The sequence below is a fragment of the Pelobates fuscus genome, chromosome 4 (genome assembly GCF_036172605.1).
Source record: "Pelobates fuscus isolate aPelFus1 chromosome 4, aPelFus1.pri, whole genome shotgun sequence".
NCBI lineage: Eukaryota > Metazoa > Chordata > Amphibia > Anura > Pelobatidae > Pelobates > Pelobates fuscus.
In genome coordinates, this window is record NC_086320.1 from 40185217 (window position 1) to 40205847 (window position 20631).

Here is a 20631-nt window from a genome sequence, read left to right on the forward strand (position 1 = left end):
AATAAAATCAAATGAAAAAATAAATGAATTAAATAAAACATAATTACATTCAAGATCCCAATGCTACACATCTTAGAGAAACTGATAGTGGCTACAGGCAGACCAATTATTTACAATGAAGAAACTTCACCACGTAGGAGCCATTCATACTGGTCGATGGGTTCTGGTCTTATCTCATAAATCTGTCCAGCAGGGGACAGGGGTTTATAGGATAAAAATGTATCCCTTGTTAAATTCTCAGAGGTTTATGGAACAAGCAGTGTATCCCCTAGCAGCAGTTCCAATCATCACAACAGTTTATATAGCAGTTTCATTCATCCTATGTTATGAGAGCAACTGCAGCTGAGGGGAAAATTGAGTACCACATAAACCACTTCTGCACATTAGTTTATGGGATGAGATCTGATACTATTTATCAGAATGAGAGACTTATGATTGGTGGAACTTCTTTTCCTAATGAGGTAGAAGTCTTTCTGAGGTTCTAAATTGGCCATTTTTCGAACTTTGAAGGGAAGTATTTTTTAATTAAATTTTTGTTTTAATTTTGTTTCCTTTATTTTCAACGCATTATCCATATAAAACAAGGAGTAATTTTCAAACATTGTTGTTTGTTTTTTTTTTTTTTTATAATTAATAGATTATTGTCTTTTTATGTTTGGATTATAAACCTACAACCCTCGAAATTATAAACATTAATATTCTTCTTTGACAAAGGACTGTTTGTTCAGAAGATCAACGTGAGGAAAATTTGCCAAACCCGAAGTGAAAGTAAATTTCTATTAAGTAGTTTACTAACCTGGACTTAAGTAAGTACAGCACTGAGGTCTATGAAGGATCCCGCGAGACCATAGGAGCCTCCAAAGATATTGTATCGCAATAAGTAAAACAATGCCTTATTCCCAAAGCCATTGCTAGTGACATCAGAGGAAGTGACAAAACTTGACAAAAGTAGCGTGTCCTTTTGCCAAGTTTTGTCAAATGGATGAAAATGACATATGGCAAAGTAAGTCCTACCTCGCCTTATGTATTTTCTGAGAAATATATTAAATAAAGGAAGAACAGATTAGGTGAAAGGAAGAGAAGAGGAACGGACGGAAGTAAAATAAATATAGAAAGACAGAGCTGCTTTAAGTGTTACAGAGGGATATATAGGTTACTTGCAGAAAAGAAATAGAGAACTCTATGCTACCAATCAAGGCAGGGCCAGCCCAACCGTTAGGTGAACTAGGCATTCGCCTAGGGCGCCAGCCTGCAGGGGGCTGGCGCTCCTGTCTTGGGCCTCCCCCCCAGCGCCAGGTCGATCCTCCAGGCGCCCAAAGGTGGAGGAGCCCTGTCACAGGGGGCCCAAGAAGTGCCAGAGGGGCGGAGGAAGGCTGCGGCAGTGTGGGCAGCGAGGGAGGCTGTTCTTGCAGCTTACTACTCCTCTGTGATGCTGGAAGCTGGAATATGATGCCATTCTGGCCCCGGCATACTAAACAGCGCACTGGAGGAGTGAGTAGCTGCCCCACACTGGACCCCAGGAGGAAGGGAGGGTGGATGGGCCTCAAAAAATAAAATTGTGTGAGTGTGTGTGTCAGTGAGTGTTTGACTGTCAGGGAGTGTATGTATGTTGGGCGTGTAAGTGAGTATGTGTGTCAATGAGTGAGTGTATGTCTGTCAGTAAGTGTCTGTGTATGTGTGTGTGTGTGTGTGTGTGTCTGTCAGTGAGTATGTGTGTCAGTGAGTGAGTGTATGTCTGTGTGTGGGTCAGTGTATGTGTGTATGGATGTACGCATTAAGCAGTATGTGTGTATGGATGTACGCATTACACAGTATGTGTGTATGGATGTATGTATTAAGCAGTATGTGTGTATGGATGTATGCATTAAGCATTAACCCCTTAAGGACAGATGACGGATATATTCCGTCATGATTCCCTTTTATTCCAGAAGTTGTGTCCTTAAGGGGTTAAGTGTGTATGGATATACGCATTAAGCATTATGTGTGTATGGATGTACGTATTAAGCAGTATGTGTGTATGGATGTACGCATTAAGCATTATGTGTGTATGGATGTACGCATTAAGCAGTATGTGTGTATGGATGTACGCATTAAGCAGTATGTGTGTATTGATGCATGTATTAGGTAGTATCTGTATATGGATGCATGTATTAGGCAGTATGTGTGTATAGATGCATGTATTAGGCAGTATGTGTATATGGATGTACGCAATAAGCAGTATGTGTGTATGGATGCAATTATTAGGCAGTATCTGTATATGGATGCATGTATTAGGCAGTATGTGTGTATAGATGCATGTATTAGGCAGTATGTGTGTATGGATGGATGTATTAGGCAGTATGTGTGTATAGATGCATGTATTAGGCAGTATGTGTGTATGGATGGATGTATTAGGCAGTATGTGTGTATGGATGCATGTATTAGGCAGTATGTGTGTATGGATGGATGTATTAGGCAGTATGTGTGTATGGATGCATGTATTAGGCAGTATGTGTGTATGGATGGATGTATTAGGCAGTATGTGTGTATGGATGGATGTATTAGGCAGTATGTGTATATGGATGCATGTATTAGGCAGTATATGTATATGGATGTACGCATTAAGCAGTATGTGTGTATGGATGTAGGATTAAGTAGTATGTGTGTATTAGGCAGACCTAACTGAAACCATATGGCAAAATTTAGGCCAAAATATCTGATGTAGAAGAATTCTCCAACTCGGCTACAGTTCAGCTGTTTTTGCATAAACTTTGCAATGTGGTTTTCAACTCACTGCAATTCAGATTTTAGTGAATAAACCTCTGTGACATTGTATTTGCTTTCATGAGGGGGCGACAAAATGGATCTTTGCCTGGGGCGGCAGAAATTCTTGCACCAGTCCTGAATCAAGGCCACCATCAGAGGAAACATAAAGATTTTGGTTCTGGACTCCCCTTACGGGTGGAATCAATGTTATAAGCTTTGGAATATGTTCTCTCTGTAATGGCACAAATGAGCAAAAACTAATGAGATCTGAGCAGGAATTTACAGACAGGCCAGCTTTTGTCCGTTTTCAGAGTTCTCATTTCAGTGGCGTACTAATGGGGGCAGTCCATCCGTTGGGGGGGGGGGCAACCAGCTGCGGTTGAGCAGCATAACTTAATTATGTGGAGGAGGAGGAGTCCGGAGACACGCAACCCAATGCCGTGTCAATGTACTTCGCCTGTCTGAACTCAGACACTGGGTCTGTGCGGTGCCGCAGGAAAAGTAGTTAAAAAACAAAAGGTGCAAAATAGCATCACTGCAAATTTGACATTTCTGTGGGAAAAGCAAGTCTTATGGCTTGACTGGTGTGCAGATCTATGTTTAACATTGTATTGCCTATCCGCTGACTTCAGGTGGAAGGTGTTTTCAATAACTTTGTTCCCCCACCATAACTTTCTTGGTGTGCAAGTACTGCCAAGCCTCAAAGCTAGCCAGTAACCAACCTCATGCTGATGAGTTGCATTAAAAGCGAAACAGTTGTCCTTGAGTGGTTCACCGGCATGCATTCCAGCACCTGGTCTCCTGTGATTCTGAATTGAGATACGGCTCACGGTAAAGTTTCGCACAACTGCAATTGCGCAATCAGAACTGCACCCAATGTGTTTCATGACTCACGGGTCACTTCATCAGAGGCTCTGATCGAGCGATTGACGGTGTGTTATCATCAAGGGAAACGTTTTCGTGAGCTGAATCCTGAACAGAGGATTTCAAAGACTCTCCATTCCCTCTTGAAGATCTAAGGATATCTCCTTATAGGGACCGTGTTCCCTGATCTGCTGTCTGATACGTGCTTTTAACTTTATTACTAATTAATTGATGCTTTAACAGAGAACACTGTATTCTTTTTGTATTTAAGTTTTAGATACCTAGCATAAGGATAAACTGCTTAGCTGATTAAAAGATATATTGTTAAAAAATATATAGTTAAAAGTGGAATTCATGTACCGATGAGTATTTTCCCCCCTCAGTCCAGAGTTCAACAACCCCATTCCCCAGACCCCTACACCCTACCAACCGCCCCATGTATGGGGAAAAAATTGCAGCAAAACTGCCCCACGGAGCACACTTAGCACCCACACACGCTCAACCTATAGTGTCTACATTATTTAGCAAGAGGGGCTTTCATCTTTGCTACAATGTAGATATATTTTGTAAAATTTACAGACAATTTGCTACATTATTGCTGATACCATTCTTACTAACTAACTAGAGGACTTGGGACTTTCTTATGCACATTTGTAAATCTTGTATGGACTTTATCTGAATATATTCTGTTTTCCCTGCATTTCTGAGATTTATTTGCAGTTATCTTAACAACACCTGGTCTTTTTTTTTTGTTACCAGTTTTACTAATTGTTGCTATTTTTATCTTATTGTGTGGTTTTATATGGTGACCTCTTGACCAGTTTTTAGACAACATTTAGTAGATAGACCCAATTTCTACTTCTGTCAGTTAGGAAATGTTGTGACTTCTCAATTTTGAATGTGATTTTCTCAATAAGCCCTATCTATTAATATTGTATTCAATACAAATAAGAGTATACATAATTTAATTGATGGACAGAACATCTACCATACATATTTTATTTTATGAAAATAATAATAGTAATAATGCCGATCTACTCCAAACTTCTGATTAAAACTAAATTATTTTCGCAGAACGTACATATACGTGATTCTGTAAAAGATAGATTTTAAGGCTCGGTACCAGTTACTAGTGAGTATTTAAGACAAATGTTTAACTTGTTTCACGTCTTTCGGCTACAGAGCTATGTTAGGAATTTTCCTTCAACAAATATTGGAGAACAGAGAGGCCTTCGAGTCTTGTCTCAAGAGCAATGCAGACAACAATGCTCCAGTCTGAAGAAAGTGAAATGTTACTAATGGGTCAATAGTTTTTCTTTTAATGAACCAATAATGTAACTGCTCAGCTCAGCGGTTCTCAAATTAGTCTACAATGATTCATAGAAAATGTCTATATTCTGATGGCCTAGGGTGTAGAATTGTTGTATAACTCTGGATGGGGCACAGTTTAAGCTAAATCTACTAAGGTGTAAGCTGTCATTTTAATGATAACGCTCTTATACCCCTATAGACTCATTTAAAATAAATATGTCTTCACACATTCAAATAAACCAAGACAAAATTACAAGCATTATTGTACAAAGTCTGAAAGTTGCTGTTGGTTAAATTCGAAAATCCCATCCTGGAGTTATTCATTGTTAGCTAGAACTCACTAGATGTTTTTGGAAGGGAGAGCCAGGGCGTATCTTGATCAAATCAAAATTACACCCCTGTAAGGACTTTCCATGGCACATTCTTTTCCAAAATTCTGGAATATTTTGGTTGGCACATCAGGGCTGGAATAATGAGCATTCGTAATGGCTACAGTATACATGGTAATAATGAGGTTGTAAGATCTTCTTATGACGTATTTTGGAAATAGTTTATGGGAACTAATTTTGTAAACCAGGGTTTATAATTGTGGGGTTCACCAATGAAATTGCAATTGGGATGATGAAGAAAGTGACATTTCAACATTGATGACACAATGTTGTGTCCATGCAAATACATTGCTACAGAAAGTTTAAAATTCTTACCACAAAGTTCCAGTTGGTGTGAATCCTATTGACAAGGCCACAGAGGAAGACACACAGGTAAACGAGAGAGCAAAAAAATGCCGTTACCGACACAAACATCACCCATCCTTGTACGACTGGTACGGGGACATTAGAAGCTGCTATCAAAATCCACACGAGTCCACCAAATATCTGCAAGAGGCATATTGGAAAAGCTTCAGTAATATTTACATATAGTGTGCCTTATATTCAATCTCAACCTCTACTTTTCAAAACTATCGTTGTGCTTAAATCAGGTTATAGAATTTCTGGCAATGTTTTTTTTTTAGACTTTTTAACTTGCCCATTACAACTTTAAATGTTGCTAAATAGTAAAAAATAAGGAATTGTTTCCTAAACAGGTTCATATCGTACTATGGTATTTCAAAGGGCAGGCAGAGCAATAATTACTGTAAATTGCTATAATCACTTGGTGCTCTCCATCAGTTCATTATCAAACTGTGTAAAAATGGCTTGATATACACTGTTGGTCTTTACAGTGCCAAGGAACCCTCCACACCTTGGCCACATTGATACGGTAAAATTGATTGACTGCGAATGCTAGTATATACTGCCCCCCCAACACAACTTATTGGGATACTCCAAGCACAGCTTATTGTAGTAGTGGCTATGGGTTCTTCTCTAGTTTTAGTAAATTCAGTAATTTGGGGTAGATTAATGGTGATTCAGTATAACTAATTTAGATGAACAATGAGTAAATTAAACATCCTCCTTGTGCAGTTGTGATTTGGGATGGTGCCGCATTAAAGAGACAGTCCGGTCACCATAACAACTTAATCTAAATCAAGTTCATGGTAGAACCCCAAAGTGTGAATTCAGCACCTATCTTCATGTCCCCCAGGTGGCATCCTGCTTCTGAATCTCAGTTTCAGGAAGTTTGGAGTGCAGGGGCACCGCTGATTGGTCAGCTGACGCTCAAAGCCAGGCTTTCCCAAACACCGGCCCTCCAGATGTTGTTGAACTACAACTCCCATGATTCTATGAATGAAATAAATAGGCTGAGAATAATGGGAGTTGTAGTTCAGCAACAGCTGGAGGGCCGGAGTTTGGGGAAGCCTTCTCTAAGCAAATCAGTAGCTCCTCATTGATAAAAAAGAAATGATTATTTCTTTAAACTGAACAAGGCAGGGGACAAGAAACCATGGTAGACATTTCCAATAAAGTGAGAATGGGAACCTAACATGTATTGCTGATAACAAGGATTATTGTTTGATGAAAGACATAGTAATTCAGTGCCAATGTTTTAGTAAATTTAATTTGGCCAAACCCTACCTCAGCTTGCTTACCATGTTAAGGCACCAAAGAGTAAATGATCCTACCACATGCTATCATCTTTGGATATAAAATAGTGATACGTCTGCTACGGAGTAAAAATAAAAAGTAGTCTGTAACTAAACTTTTACCCTCAAATATGCACAAAAGGGTGTAAAAATCATGTAACCGTGTAAAAACATCAAATACAACAATACAACAATACTTTGTTAGTGATCTAAGCCTATTGGAGGCTTTCTTATCATGGGTTTTTATAGACGGGTGCTGTGCGACAAAAACATTATAATAGGCAACATAGGGTCATTGTTCAAAGACGTATAAACTGTAGCTCCTTCACAAGTTCAAATATTTGCCATCAGTGAATATTCCGCTGCACTGAAACAGGGCCAGGCAATCAAAATAGGAGAAAATAGGAGGCAGCCCGGAGCACAGAGCTACAAGGGCCCTCTAAGAAATCTACTTCAACTGGCATGTAGTTGTGGTGAGCCAGGTTTACAGAGTGTTATGATTTATTGCTTTGTTTCCATTTTCTCTGAATTCAGACAACTTGGAGGCCTCAAATGGGAGGTTCACAATAACCCTTTTATGTGATTACACTTGATATAACCAACGCTACAATATATTAAACACTGAGTTGAAAGAATTTCTTTATTATGAACAACAATAAAAAAACAGAAAACATCCCGTCGGAGGTGGCAAGTCTGTTTGTTTGGCTTTTATATTTTGTTTTACTATAATTCTAGCACAAAGCCAGCTTGTGTTTCAATACCCTTCCTCTTCCATCGTCACACAAAAGGTTAAATACTGAATTAAGCAACAGTGACCCTGTTGGAAGAATGCCTGCAATTCTGTTACCAGGGGAGATTTACAAGGATTAAATAACACATGTGTAAAGCCGTAGGTGTGGAGTTTCCTTATTACCAGCACTGCCTCTTTTAACCTGCAATTACGTCGCAAATAGATTTGTTTCACAGACTCTGATCTTTAAGAGGATTTTTAACGCCTAGCGTCTACTATCAAACAAATGACAGTTTTACAGAGTTTTCTGTTTACAGTACGGAACGTTCAGGTATTTGTGATAGTTTGATAAACAATGCACATGTTCACTTGTACTATATATGTGTGTGTGTATCTCCCCCTCTCATAATATTGTAAAGCGCTACGGAATCTGTTGGCGCTATATAAATGGCAATAATAAATAAATAAATAATACTATGTACTGGGTTGGAGTCATATGTGCAGATCTGCATTCCACCTGAATGGCCTATTCATCAAAAAACACCAGAAAACAAAACTGTGAATTCCCTACACGGGATAAAAGGTTTATTAGTCAAACTATGAGTTTCGAGGCGTAAGATTCAATTAAAAATAATTGTTTTCAGTTGATTTGGAAAAATTCACCAACTCAGCTATTTCTGGTCTGAAATGTTATACTCCCTGTGCAGTTCCCAAGAATTCTTAGTTTTAAAAAACTGTTAGTTCATCGCCTTCTCCTATGTGATCAGATTTCTCTTGGATTTATTTGGGTTCAAAGCTTTGAAGAAAAAATGGTGATTGTTGGACAGTGAATGGATGAGAAGAGTGGGCTATCAAAATTATTACAAACACAAAGATAAAGCACCGTGCTTACAGCAGCAGTAAAATTATTACTCACCCTCGAGACACTAGTCTGTCAGGCAAGTCTTGCCTTTAAAAAATAAAATAAAAAAACCCCCACAAAATACGTAATTGTTATCAGAATGTTTTATTATCATAAACCATGCTTAGCAGCAAACACCCATGCATCTTGTAACAGAAGGTTTTCTAATGACTGTCAAGCTTAAAATATGAATGTAACTATAGTTGATCCTATGTTACTTTGTCTTAAAGGTGACCAAAGCTGGTCCGGAAGATATACATATGTTTATGTAGTTTGTTACTTAATAATACTCACATGTTAATAGTTTTGATGTAAATTCCATAACATACATATGCTTATACAAACTGTTTTTCAAATGAGGATATTTCCTCAATGTTTGTTACCTTTTACCGATGTCTTTGTTTTTTTAGATAAAAGTGGTATAATTCTGCAGGGTCTTAGGGTATTTAAATTTCTAGTAACTTAATAACCCAACAGCGAATCATGCTGATATCAAGCCTGATAATAGTAGAAGATAACTGTAGCGTCACTTTAAGGCCCAAAGTTACAAAACGCCAAAGATAGTGTGATAAAAACATAGCTCATGTGAGACACATTGTGATGTTAGGACTGTTGGAATCCTGAGATACGTCTGCTTCTACGTGTTTTTATAAGAGTTCATTATCTGAAATGGATATTGGAATTCTACAAAAACTAATAGGGAGTGTTCGCTAAATTGGCACCACACCTTCTTAGCCATTAGAAACTCACACTCTGTTTGACTGCAACAATACACTGTTGATATGTATTGTTACTCACTCAATGGTAGTTTTCATTCAAAATGAAATATGTAAAAGAATTTATATTGTGCTGAATATTAAAGGGACACTCTAGTCACCAAAACGACTACAGCTTAATGTAGTTGTTATGGTGTCAATAGCCTGAACTCTGAACTGCCTACCACACCTCTAGTGGCAGTCACTCAGACAGCCACTAGAGGAGCTTCCTGGATCCGTGCTGCACAACATGCAGCACTGACGTTGCTCTGCATGGAGACACTGAATGCTTCCCATAGAGATGCATTGATTCACGCCATCTCTATGAGGAGATGCTAGTTGGCACAGTGCAGAGTTTTGCTGTACATGCGCAATAGCCTCCCAACACTTTCCTATGGGAAAGCATTGGATTGGCTGAGATTGTCAAATTTGATGATCTCAACTAAGGAGGCGGAGTCAGCCATGACAAGACCCACACAGCGAAGGAAACAAGGTGAGTTTAAATGCAGGCAAGGGGGGCCGGCCACCTAAATGGTGTTTTTAAAACTATAGTGTGTAGAATGCATGTTTGTATTTGTGGCACTATGTTCCTTTAACATCATGAAGGCTAAAATAAGGCAAATATCATTAAATCTGAACTGATTATTTAGATATTATAGCATGTCATATGTGCTACAATGGAAAGTTATAATGTATGCCAACGCTCTTGTGACCTGCTGAGTGCCCTGTCTATTATACAGTAAGCAGTCGGTCTGTCTAACTGTTTGGATCAATGAACTACACTGAGCTACACTCTCTTTTCAATCATGGTGTCATCATGATTGGCTGGAACAGGGAAGAAAAGTCATAATATCGCTTGAACTAAAATAGCAAAAAATTTGTTACAATTAGTGATGTCCCGAACGGTTCGCTGGTGAATAGTTCCTGGTGAACATAGCATGTTCGCGTTCGCCACAGATGGCAAACATATGCGATGTTCGTTCCGCCCCCCTATTCGTCATCATTGAGTAAACTTTGACCCTGTACCTCACAGTCAGCAGACACATACCAGCCAATCAGCAGCAGACCCTCCCTCCCAGACCCTCCCACCTTCTAGACAGTATACAATTTAGATTAATTCTGAAGCTGCATTCTTTTTTTTTGTGTTTGTGTTTATTATACATTATCCTCCATAGCCAGTAACCTGTGTTTAGTATACATTATCCTCCCATAGCCAGTAACCTGTGTTTATTATACATTATCCTCCCATAGCCAGTAACCTGTGTTTATTATACATTATCCTCCCATAGCCAGTAACCTGTGTTTATTATACATTATCCCTCCATAGCCAGTAACCTGTGTTTATTATACATTATCCCCCATAGCCAGTAACCTGTGTTTATTATACATTATCCTCCCATAGCCTGTAACCTGTGTTTATTATACATGATCCTCCCATAGCCAGTAACCTGTTTTTATTATACATTATCCCCCCATAGCCAGTAACCTAAAGATTACTTAGTATTAGTAAATAATATGCCCCTACTCGCTATACCGCGAGTGGGGGCATGTCTAGTAAACAGTGGCTGCTCACTGTAAAAAACGAAACCTTATAACCACCCCCCTTGCGCGGCTGGTGGGGGCCCCATAAATAACAATAAGGGGGGGACCTACTGTCCTCCCCCCCTGGCCCCCACCCCTGAGCGGTGGGTGGGGGCCCTAAATAAAAAGAGGGGGGAGCGACCTACTGTCCTCCCCCCAGCCCCCACCCCTGAGCAGTGGGTGGGGGCCCTAGATAAGAATGATGGGGGGACCTACCATCCTCCCCCCCCGGCCCCCACCCCTGAGCGGTGGGTGGGGGCCCTAAATAAAGATGGGGGGACCTACCGTCCTCCCCCGCAGCCCCCACCCCTGAGCGGTGGGTGCCCTAAAAAAACAATAAGGGGGGGACCTACTGTCCACCCCGGACCCCACACCTGAGCGGTGCGTGGGGGCCCTAAAAAAACAATAAGAGGTGGGGACCTACTGTCCTCCCCCTGGCCCGCACCCCTGAGCGGAGGGTGGGGGCCCTAAATGAAAATCCCCCCCAATCAAGGTGACTAGGGGTCCCAAGCCCCTAGTCACCCCCCCCAATCAAACTATCCCCTACCTAGCCCCCTCACTCTAAAAATAGTGAGGGGGGGAAAAATAACTAACCTGTAAAAAAAAAAATTTAACTTACCATTTGACGTTTTCTTCTTTTTTCTAAAATCTTCATTTTTCAGCCCCAAAAAAGGCCAAATAAAAAGCCATCACACCCGTCGAACTTAAAATAAAATAAAAAACCCGAGCGCAAAAAAAAACTGACGAAAAAGAAAAATCTCGAGCGCAAAAAAATAATCCATCTTCACCCATGGAGGGCTCAGTGCAGACTGAGCTACGCAGGGCGGGGGAAGGCTTACAAAGCCTTGCCCCACCCTGCAATTAAGCCAATCAGAGTGCTCTTTGTAATTTTACACAGCGTGGGAAAGTTCTTTGGAATTTTATCTTTAACATTTAGGAATGTTAGGTGATTTATGCCCTTTATGGATTAAAACCAGACTCTGCATCAACTGTGTAATTTTCCATGGGAGTTTTGCCATGGATCCCCCTCCGGCATGCCACAGTCCAGGTGTTAGTCCCCTTGAAACAACTTTTCCATCACTATTGTGGCCAGAAAGAGTCCCTGTGGGTTTTAAAATTTGCCTGCCTATTTAAGTCTATGGCGGTTCGCCCGGTTCGCCCGTTTGCGAACATTTGCGGAAGTTCGCGTTCGCCGTTCACAAACCGAAAATTTAAGTGTGCGACATCACTAGTTACAATATTTTCAAAGTAAATTTGTCATTACCATTTGCCTTTATTGAGGCACTGGCACTTTCTTAGTTATTCATAAGAATAGAATCTTAATGGGAAAAAACAACAACTAAATCCTATACACTATTTTGGACTTTCATTGGACTTGCACCCCAATGAAATGATATACTGTAAATAAGATATTGGACTTTATTAATGTGTATATGCAATAATTTTGGCAACATATGTGAAAAAGCTGAGCTTTAATCAGCTTTTACTTGTTTCGTTTAGCCATCACTTGCAACTGCTGATGCAATAGGCATTCACACAATGCCTAAGGCAATTCTTTGCACATTTACCATAAAATCTATAGGAAATCTTGCATGTTTTGTTTCTGGCTCATGGTCTAGAGTACAACATAATGTGGCTCTTGAAGGTGTCATATGAAGGAAGCTGAGGACCAGAAAATGGAAGAACAATGAATAATAGTTTCAAGTTTCGTTTTCTGACAATGAATAATAGTTTCAAGTTAAGGGCCCTCTAAATCCAGGGCTGGATTAACATAGGGGCTGATAGAGCTGCAGCTTCAGACCCATGCCTATGAAATAGGCCCATTGATTAAAAAACAAAACAAAAAAAACAAAAAAAATTTTTTACTACTCTTCACATGCTCTTGCTTAAGTATGGAAATTTAAAAGGGATGTAGGGGGGTAAAACTGGTGTGGACTGACTGACAGTGAAATTAGTTAAGGTAAAGCTGACTTTGTGCACTATGCGAATGCACTTGCTGCTTCGGTCTCTCTAACACTATGGCATGTTCCCTTTCTTCTACACTCACTATATACACACATTTCCTCTGTCCCAGACTGTAAAACAGGAGAGGAGTGGAGCAGCGAGCGCTAGAGGACAGTCCTTCGAAAGCGTAGAGCGAGCGCATAATTAGACACAATGATGCCAAGCTCAGGGTGCTGTCTGCACAGTATGCCCTCTGTTGGTCATCCTGCATGATTGGCAGGCAGACTGACATGCATTCACGCCAGGCTGACCATCTAATTCTTCGTGCAGACACGCTCCCTTTTTGGGCATGTTTGTCCCTTTGTGCAGTTCTGGTAAAGGGATTTGCGTCAGTGACCCACACTTTTACTTTTACCAAAATACTGCTTCACCGGATACTGCTGTTAGGGGGTATGGATTTACTTGAAAGATGAAAGCAAGAGATTAGCATAGGGTATGTGTTTTCTGATAGCTATATCCCTCCATCACCACCTCCACCAGATACATAACTCTTGGGAGGTATAACTGGTTTAGTGTTGTCTGTCGAAAAGATTGTGTAATTAGGCCCATCATAATTGTCAGACTCAGCACCAGGCCCACTGGGCTCTTAATCAGGCCCTGTCTACATCTACTGTTCCTGCCATACATGTTTTGTTATAATTAAATGTGTGTCTTGTTTCCTATTGCACGGTGCTGCATGCATGTGTTGGCTCTATATAAATAATTGTAATTGTAAGTATTTGTCCCTTACCCTTCTACCACTTCCTGGGGATCTTTACAAAAAATGCAAAGACCCAGCTACTGATTGAAGATTGTTAGAGGCTTATAGAGGAATTTATAAAAAAGATTTGATAGGATGATCAGATCTCACCGTTATTTTAGAAACTAATTGTGTCAAGGAAGCTGACTGCAATCTAAATTTTCATTGATACACATAATAATTATGTCTTCTTTACAGACATTCCCTGTATTTCATATTTTCTTTAATAGCCCACTCTTTAATTAAACAACAAAATATAATTTCCTATATAAGGGAGTACAATTATGTTAAATAATGATCCTATAACCTGACTGGTCCCATAGACTGAAATAACCCATACCCTGTCGCAGGGCCAGATTAAGAGCTCAGTGGGCCTGGTGCTGACAATTATGATGGGCCTAATTACAAAATCATATTGACCAACAACACTGAAACAGTCCTACCTCCTAAGCATCATGTATCTGATGGAGATGGTGCTGGAGGGAAACTCATAGGATGCAGTTATGAGAAAACACATACCCTATGCTAATCTCACGCGTTCATCTTTCAAGTAAACCCGTCCCATACCATACCCTCTAACAGCAGTGTCCTGTAAAGCAGGAAGTCTATGGATGGGGTAAAAGGGTGGGCCACTGACACAAATCACATAACCAGAACTGTCGAAAGGGGCGAACATACACAAAAAGGGGATATGTCTGTGTCCCCATTGTAGCGGAGCGTAATGTTAAAACCCCCGATCTCCGCTGGTTCCACAGGTAAATCCACAGTCAGCGCTGAAAAGTAAGGCAAGTTCCCAAATCCTCCCAATAACCGGACGAAACACAGTTTGGGAGTCAACTAACTGGCTTTATTCACAGCTGGCATATTTATACAGTTCCCCATGCAAGGGGTTTCCATACAGTAAATCCAGGGGATTTCTCCCATCATGCAATGTAACTTTCCCAACAGGCTGTGCTGCACGAGAAGGATACTCCCACTAAAATGGACGATTAAGTGGATTATCCCCTCGTGCAGCAGAACTGACAATCTGTATTAAAATAAGTTTTTTACATTCTATTCGGCAGATTTAAATGACAGAACGTTCGGCAGGTAGCTGGGACCTGAGCGCATCTTTTGGGAGAATACCGCTCAGCTCCCAGCTGAACTGACTGAACGCCGCATAAAATACACTTAGCCATCGAGTTCGGTTTAAAACTACCGAACACCAATGGGGAACACAATGTGATGAGAGCGGAACTCCCGAACGCTCTGGAAGTCCAGCGGTGTTCGTATCATTGAGTAGCCGTTTTTAGTACCAGGCACTCGACGACCGAACACCGCTGGAGAGACAAAGGATCCAAGATGGCCGACCGCCGCATGGTCGGTAGTCGAACGACGGCCACCTAGGAGAGCCTTTAATTACCGATTGCAACATTGTTGCAATCGGTTAACGAGCGCCACACGACTTCTAAGTGTGTGCTCTACCTGGGGAGCCCGTGTTCGGTTGGCGAACGGCCCGGATGGCCGCAATTCGTCCAACGAAGGGTCTGTATGCTGGTAGCTTAGGGCTGCCAGCATGCGAACGGTCCTATAAAATACACACACAATATAGAAGATACAGTCCCCCCTTACAGCCTATGGACAACCTCTACATATCATAGTCCAGAAGTGGCTAGGTTTGCCACACCCATGTCTCCCAGTCCCTTAGTGTCTGTGTCCCTATGTCTCCCAGTGTCCCCATGTCACTAGGACACTAGGGGACATTGGGACACTGGGAGAGATGGGGACACTGAGATACTAGGGAACACTGGGAGACCTAGGGACACAGACTCTTGGGGACACGGAGACATGAGGACACTGGGTGACTGAGACATGAGGGGACACTGGAAGACGTGGGGCATTGAGACACTGTGATACATAGGGGACACTGTGATATATAGGGGACACTGGAGACTCGATAAAGACCTGGGTACAGGTCAAAACATTGCAGTGTCCAATAAACCTGCTTAAATCTATCACAGTGAGTGCCTGAGATTTTTTTTCTTTTATACTAGGGGACACTGAGACACTTGGGGGCACTGTGAGACATGGGGAAACTGGGATACTAGGGGATTCTGAGAGACTAGGGGGCACTGAGACACTATGGACACTGGGAGACCTGGGGCACTGAGACACTTTGATACATAGGGGACACTGTGATACATAGGGGACACTGGAGACTTGATGCAGACCTGGGTACAGGTTGAAACGTTGCGGTGTCCAATAAACCTGCTTAAATCTATCACAGTGAGTGCCTGAGATTTTTTCTTTTATACTAGGGGACACTGAGACAATGGGAGACATGGAGATACTAGGGACACTGGCTGGGAGACATGGGGACACTGGGAGTGCCCCATATCTCCCAAGCCTCAAAGTTGCCCAGTGTCCCCATGTCTCCCTGTGTCCCCCACTGTCTCCATGTCGCCCAGTGTCCCCTAGTGTTTGTATCCCCATATCTCCCAGTGTCCCGATGTCACTAGGACACTAGGGGACACTTAGAGACATTGGGACACTGTGAGACTTGGGGACACTGAGGCACTGGGAGAGACATGGGGACACTGAGATACATGGGGACACTTAGAGACTAGGGCACTCTGGGAGACTAGGGACACAGACACTAGGGACACTGAGAGACACCAGGCACACTGGGAGACATGGGGACACTGGGAGACACCAGGGACACTGAGACACTAGGGACACTGGCTAGGAGACATGGGGACACTGAGAGACTAGGGGCCACTGGGAGACATGGGGCCATTGTGTCCCTAGTGTCCCCAGGTTCCCCAGTGTCCCTATGTCTCAGCGTCCCCAAGTCTCTCAGGCTCGAAACTGCTGTCTGAACTCTCAGGATCAGTGAGTAGAGAGAGGCAGGGAGGGAGATGCTGTAACTTCTTATCCCTGCCTCTCTCAACACAAACAGCGACTCCTACTGGCCGGCGCTGGTATTGCAGAATAATCTCTGTTTATACTGAGACAGACATTTGTATTGCCGGCATTACTGCCATACCGGCACCGGCTAGGCAGCCTCAAATACATCTGAGAATTACCTGGCAACCATAAGAAATACATGAGAAATACCTGGCAACTCTAAGAGTAGTGTGTAAAAAAAAATAATCAATGGGCCTATTCCATGGGCCTGGGCCTGGAGCTGCAGCTCCATCAGCCCCTATGTTAATCCGGCCCTGCCCTGTCGCCCTAGAATGACTGACCCCATACACACTTTGATCACATAGGATGACTGACCACATACCCCCACATGAACCCCATTGGCTGACTGATCACATAAACTATCTCCATAGGTTGACTGACACGGTAGACTGAGTGTTCCCATAGACTACCCCCAAGAGTGACTAACCCTATTCACTGACTCCATAGATTTACTGTGCCACAGAATGAGTGATCACATACACTGACCCAATAGACCGACATGACTGATTCCATACACCAACCCTATAGTCTGACTCCATACAGTAACTCCACAGCCTGATCAATACCAAAATCTGACCCCACAGCCTGGCTAATACCACAAACTGGTCCCACAACCTGACCAATACCAATATACGGACACCACAGTCTGACCGTACACTGACTCCAAAGTCTGACCAATACCATACATTGACCCAACAGCATGATCAATACCATACACTGACCCACAGCCTAATCAATACCACAACACTGAACAATACCATATACTGAACCCACAGCCTGACCAATACCATACACTGACCCACAGCCTGATCAATAACACGTACTGACACCATAGCCTGACCAATAACACATACTGACCCAACAGCCTGACCAACACCATACCCTGACCCCACACACCGACCAATACCATACACTGTCAGAATAGGCAGCCTGACTCCATACATTGACACTATAGCCTGACCAATACCAATATACTGACAGCATAGTCTGACCGTACACTGACACCATAGTCTGACCAATACCATACACTGATACCATAGTCTGACCAATACCATACACTGACCCACAGCCTGATCAATAACACATACTGACACCATAGCCTGACCAATAACACATACTGACCCAACAGCCTGACCAACACCATGCACTGACCCAACAGCCTGACCAACACCATACACTGACCCAACAGACTGACCAACACCATATGATACCGGAGAAACTGACGGAAGCCAAGCACAGAGAGATGGACACAGGTTTCTTCAGGAAGGAAGAGATTCTTTATTCGATTCACCGACCGGGGCTCAGAGGGACTTATGTCACCAAAAACAGCAAAGATCTGAGCCCAGAACTGGCTGTGTAAATGCATGATATAGACATATAGCTCCTCCTATAGTTAACTCTACCCCCATATACTCTTTACACAATCAGCTGAACAAACTTCCCTTACTTATTAGACCACATGGCTCACCCAGAACAATGGAGGAGGGGAAGTGTTTTCAGTTTCTGCATTCCTGCATTTGCTCAATATGGTGTTGATTGTATCTTAGCTACGTGTAACTAACTAACTGATACACCATTTACACATATGCCACATGGCAATCTTGTCCTAGTAAATTTATTTTTACTGAGATTCCACCACACATACACTGACCCCACACACAGACCAATACCATACACTGTCAGAATAGGCAGCTTGACTCCATATATTGACACCATAGCCTGACCAATACCAGTATACTGACAGCATAGTCTGACCGTACACTGACACCATAGTCTGATCAATACTATACACTGACACCATAGTCTGACCAATACCATACATTGACCCAGCAGCATGACCAATACCATACACTGACCCTACAGCCTGACCAATAATACACACTGACCCCATAGGCATCCTGACTCCATACACTGACCCTATAAACTGAGTAATCCCATAGACTGTCCCAACTAGAGTGACTGATCCCATTCACGGACTGCATAGGCTGACTCTGCCACAGGATGAGTGGTCCCAAACCTTGATCTGTGGAAGAATACATTCTAAGATAGATAGCAGGTCTGACAGAGAGTACAGTGAAGGACTGTGAATGACACTGATGGGGTGTACAGAGGAGGAGACTGATAGACTGACCAGTGAAGAGGAATAACAGAGGAGAGAGAGGAAAACATTCTGACAAAACCAGGGAGAGGACTGATGAAGAGGAATTGTGCAATCTGGTTTTCAGTTCATTATGATCCACCCTTTAGCAAATAAATCTCTGTATTATAATCAGCATTAAGTCTGCTAAATACCTTAATTCCACAAATTGTTTCCTAAACCTTTAGCTCTCAATGATACTTGAACCATTAGGTGACCTCTCTGGCTATCACAGGTCATTACTGGGTATTACTTAGCACAACGTTTGCTAACTGCTACCTATTAACCAGTTATTAACCAGTTATTTCCCAGGTACACATTTGCCACATCATTGTCTCCAACTGCTCCTGTTTCCAGACTGCCTTGTGTTGTATCTAACTCATCTAATCCTGCCCTGCACTATAACACACGCGATTATTTGCTGTTCTTCCTATTGACTCTGCCTTAATTCTGGCAATGATACAGATTGACAAACATGCCTGTTCCACCCTTGGACCAGTAAACTGTTTGAAATTGTTCTTCCAATACAGTGAAATAAAACATACCTGTTACAGTACACGTATTACACACGCTACTGTGTCACTTTATAATAATATTTCATATATACATTGTGGTAGCCATATGGCTAGTATGCGTACAAATTGAGAGTTATCAGCGATTTTCACAGTATTTATTGCTCTATTAATGACAAAATAAATCTGATAACCACCAATATATCAGGCATTTTCACCCCTGTGGGTCTTTGACAAGCCATGGTTTTAAAAAAAAAATAATTCTAAAATAAAAAAGATTGCCTCTCCCATACATGTAAACAAATTTGCCATTGTTTTATAAAACAAATATATACCTCCCAACCTGATATGATAAAAATAAGTGTGTGGTAGGAGGAGACCAGGTGTGTGTTATGTCAGAGTAATATATAACAAGGAGTGACAATAGGGTTAGCAAAGTAATTTTGCTGAAAGAAAAACTAAACTAAATTCTTGAAAGACCTAAACTAAACCTGTTACATAAAGTTTGACTTAAAAATATATGCGAAGATAGTAAAAATAAATAAATACATTCAAAAAAAAATCCAGACACTGTAGTTCCTACTCCAGAAGGCCCCTGGCAATGCAGTATAGCCACAGCAATGGTTACTGGGAGTTGTAGTTCAATGGCCAGCTTTCTGCTGTAGCTGAACTGCAAATCCCAGAGACCTAAATCATGGCATCCATTACATCAGTGATTTTAGGGCAAAAAGGCAAAGACTACAGATTGAAAATGAGGAGAAAATTTGACTTACCAAGAAACACAAAGCTGAAATGCTAGCAGGAAATGCTAGCAGAATGCTTGGTTGTATAGGGAGAGGTATTAGCAGTAGAAAGAGGGAAGTGCTCATGCCATTGTACAGAACACTGGTGAGACCTCACTTGGAGTACTGTACACAGTACTGGAGACCCTATCTTCAGAAGGATATTGATACCTTAGAGAGAGTTCAAAGAAGGGCTACTAAACTGGTTCATGGATTGCAGGATAAAACTTACCAGGAAAGGTTAAAGGATCTTAACATGTATAGCATGGAGGAAAGACGAGACAGGGGGGATATGATAGAAACATTTAAATACATAAAGGGAATCAACACAGTAAAGGAGAAGACTATATTTAAAAGAAGAAAAACTACCACAACAAGAGGACATAGTCTTAAATTAGAGGGGCAAAGGTTTAAAAATAATATCCGGAAGTATTACTTTACTGAGAGGGTAGTGGATGCATGGAATAGCCTTCCAGCTGAAGTGGTAGAGGTTAACACAGTAAAGGAGTTTAAGCATGCGTGGGATAGGCATAAGGCTATCCTAACTATAAGATAAGGCCAGGGACTAATGAAAGTATTTAGAAAACTGGGCAGACTAGAT

General features: G+C 41.6%; 1 protein-coding gene across 1 annotated transcript in view; it reads right to left on the reverse strand.

Annotated features, from left to right (window-relative positions):
• Positions 1-20631, reverse strand: part of MAL2 (mal, T cell differentiation protein 2) — a 61857-nt gene that overhangs the window by 33987 nt on the left and 7239 nt on the right. The window contains exon 2 of the mRNA XM_063450270.1: positions 5625-5795. Coding sequence (XP_063306340.1) covers positions 5625-5795 — 171 coding nt within the window. The remainder of the gene's footprint in view (positions 1-5624; positions 5796-20631) is intronic.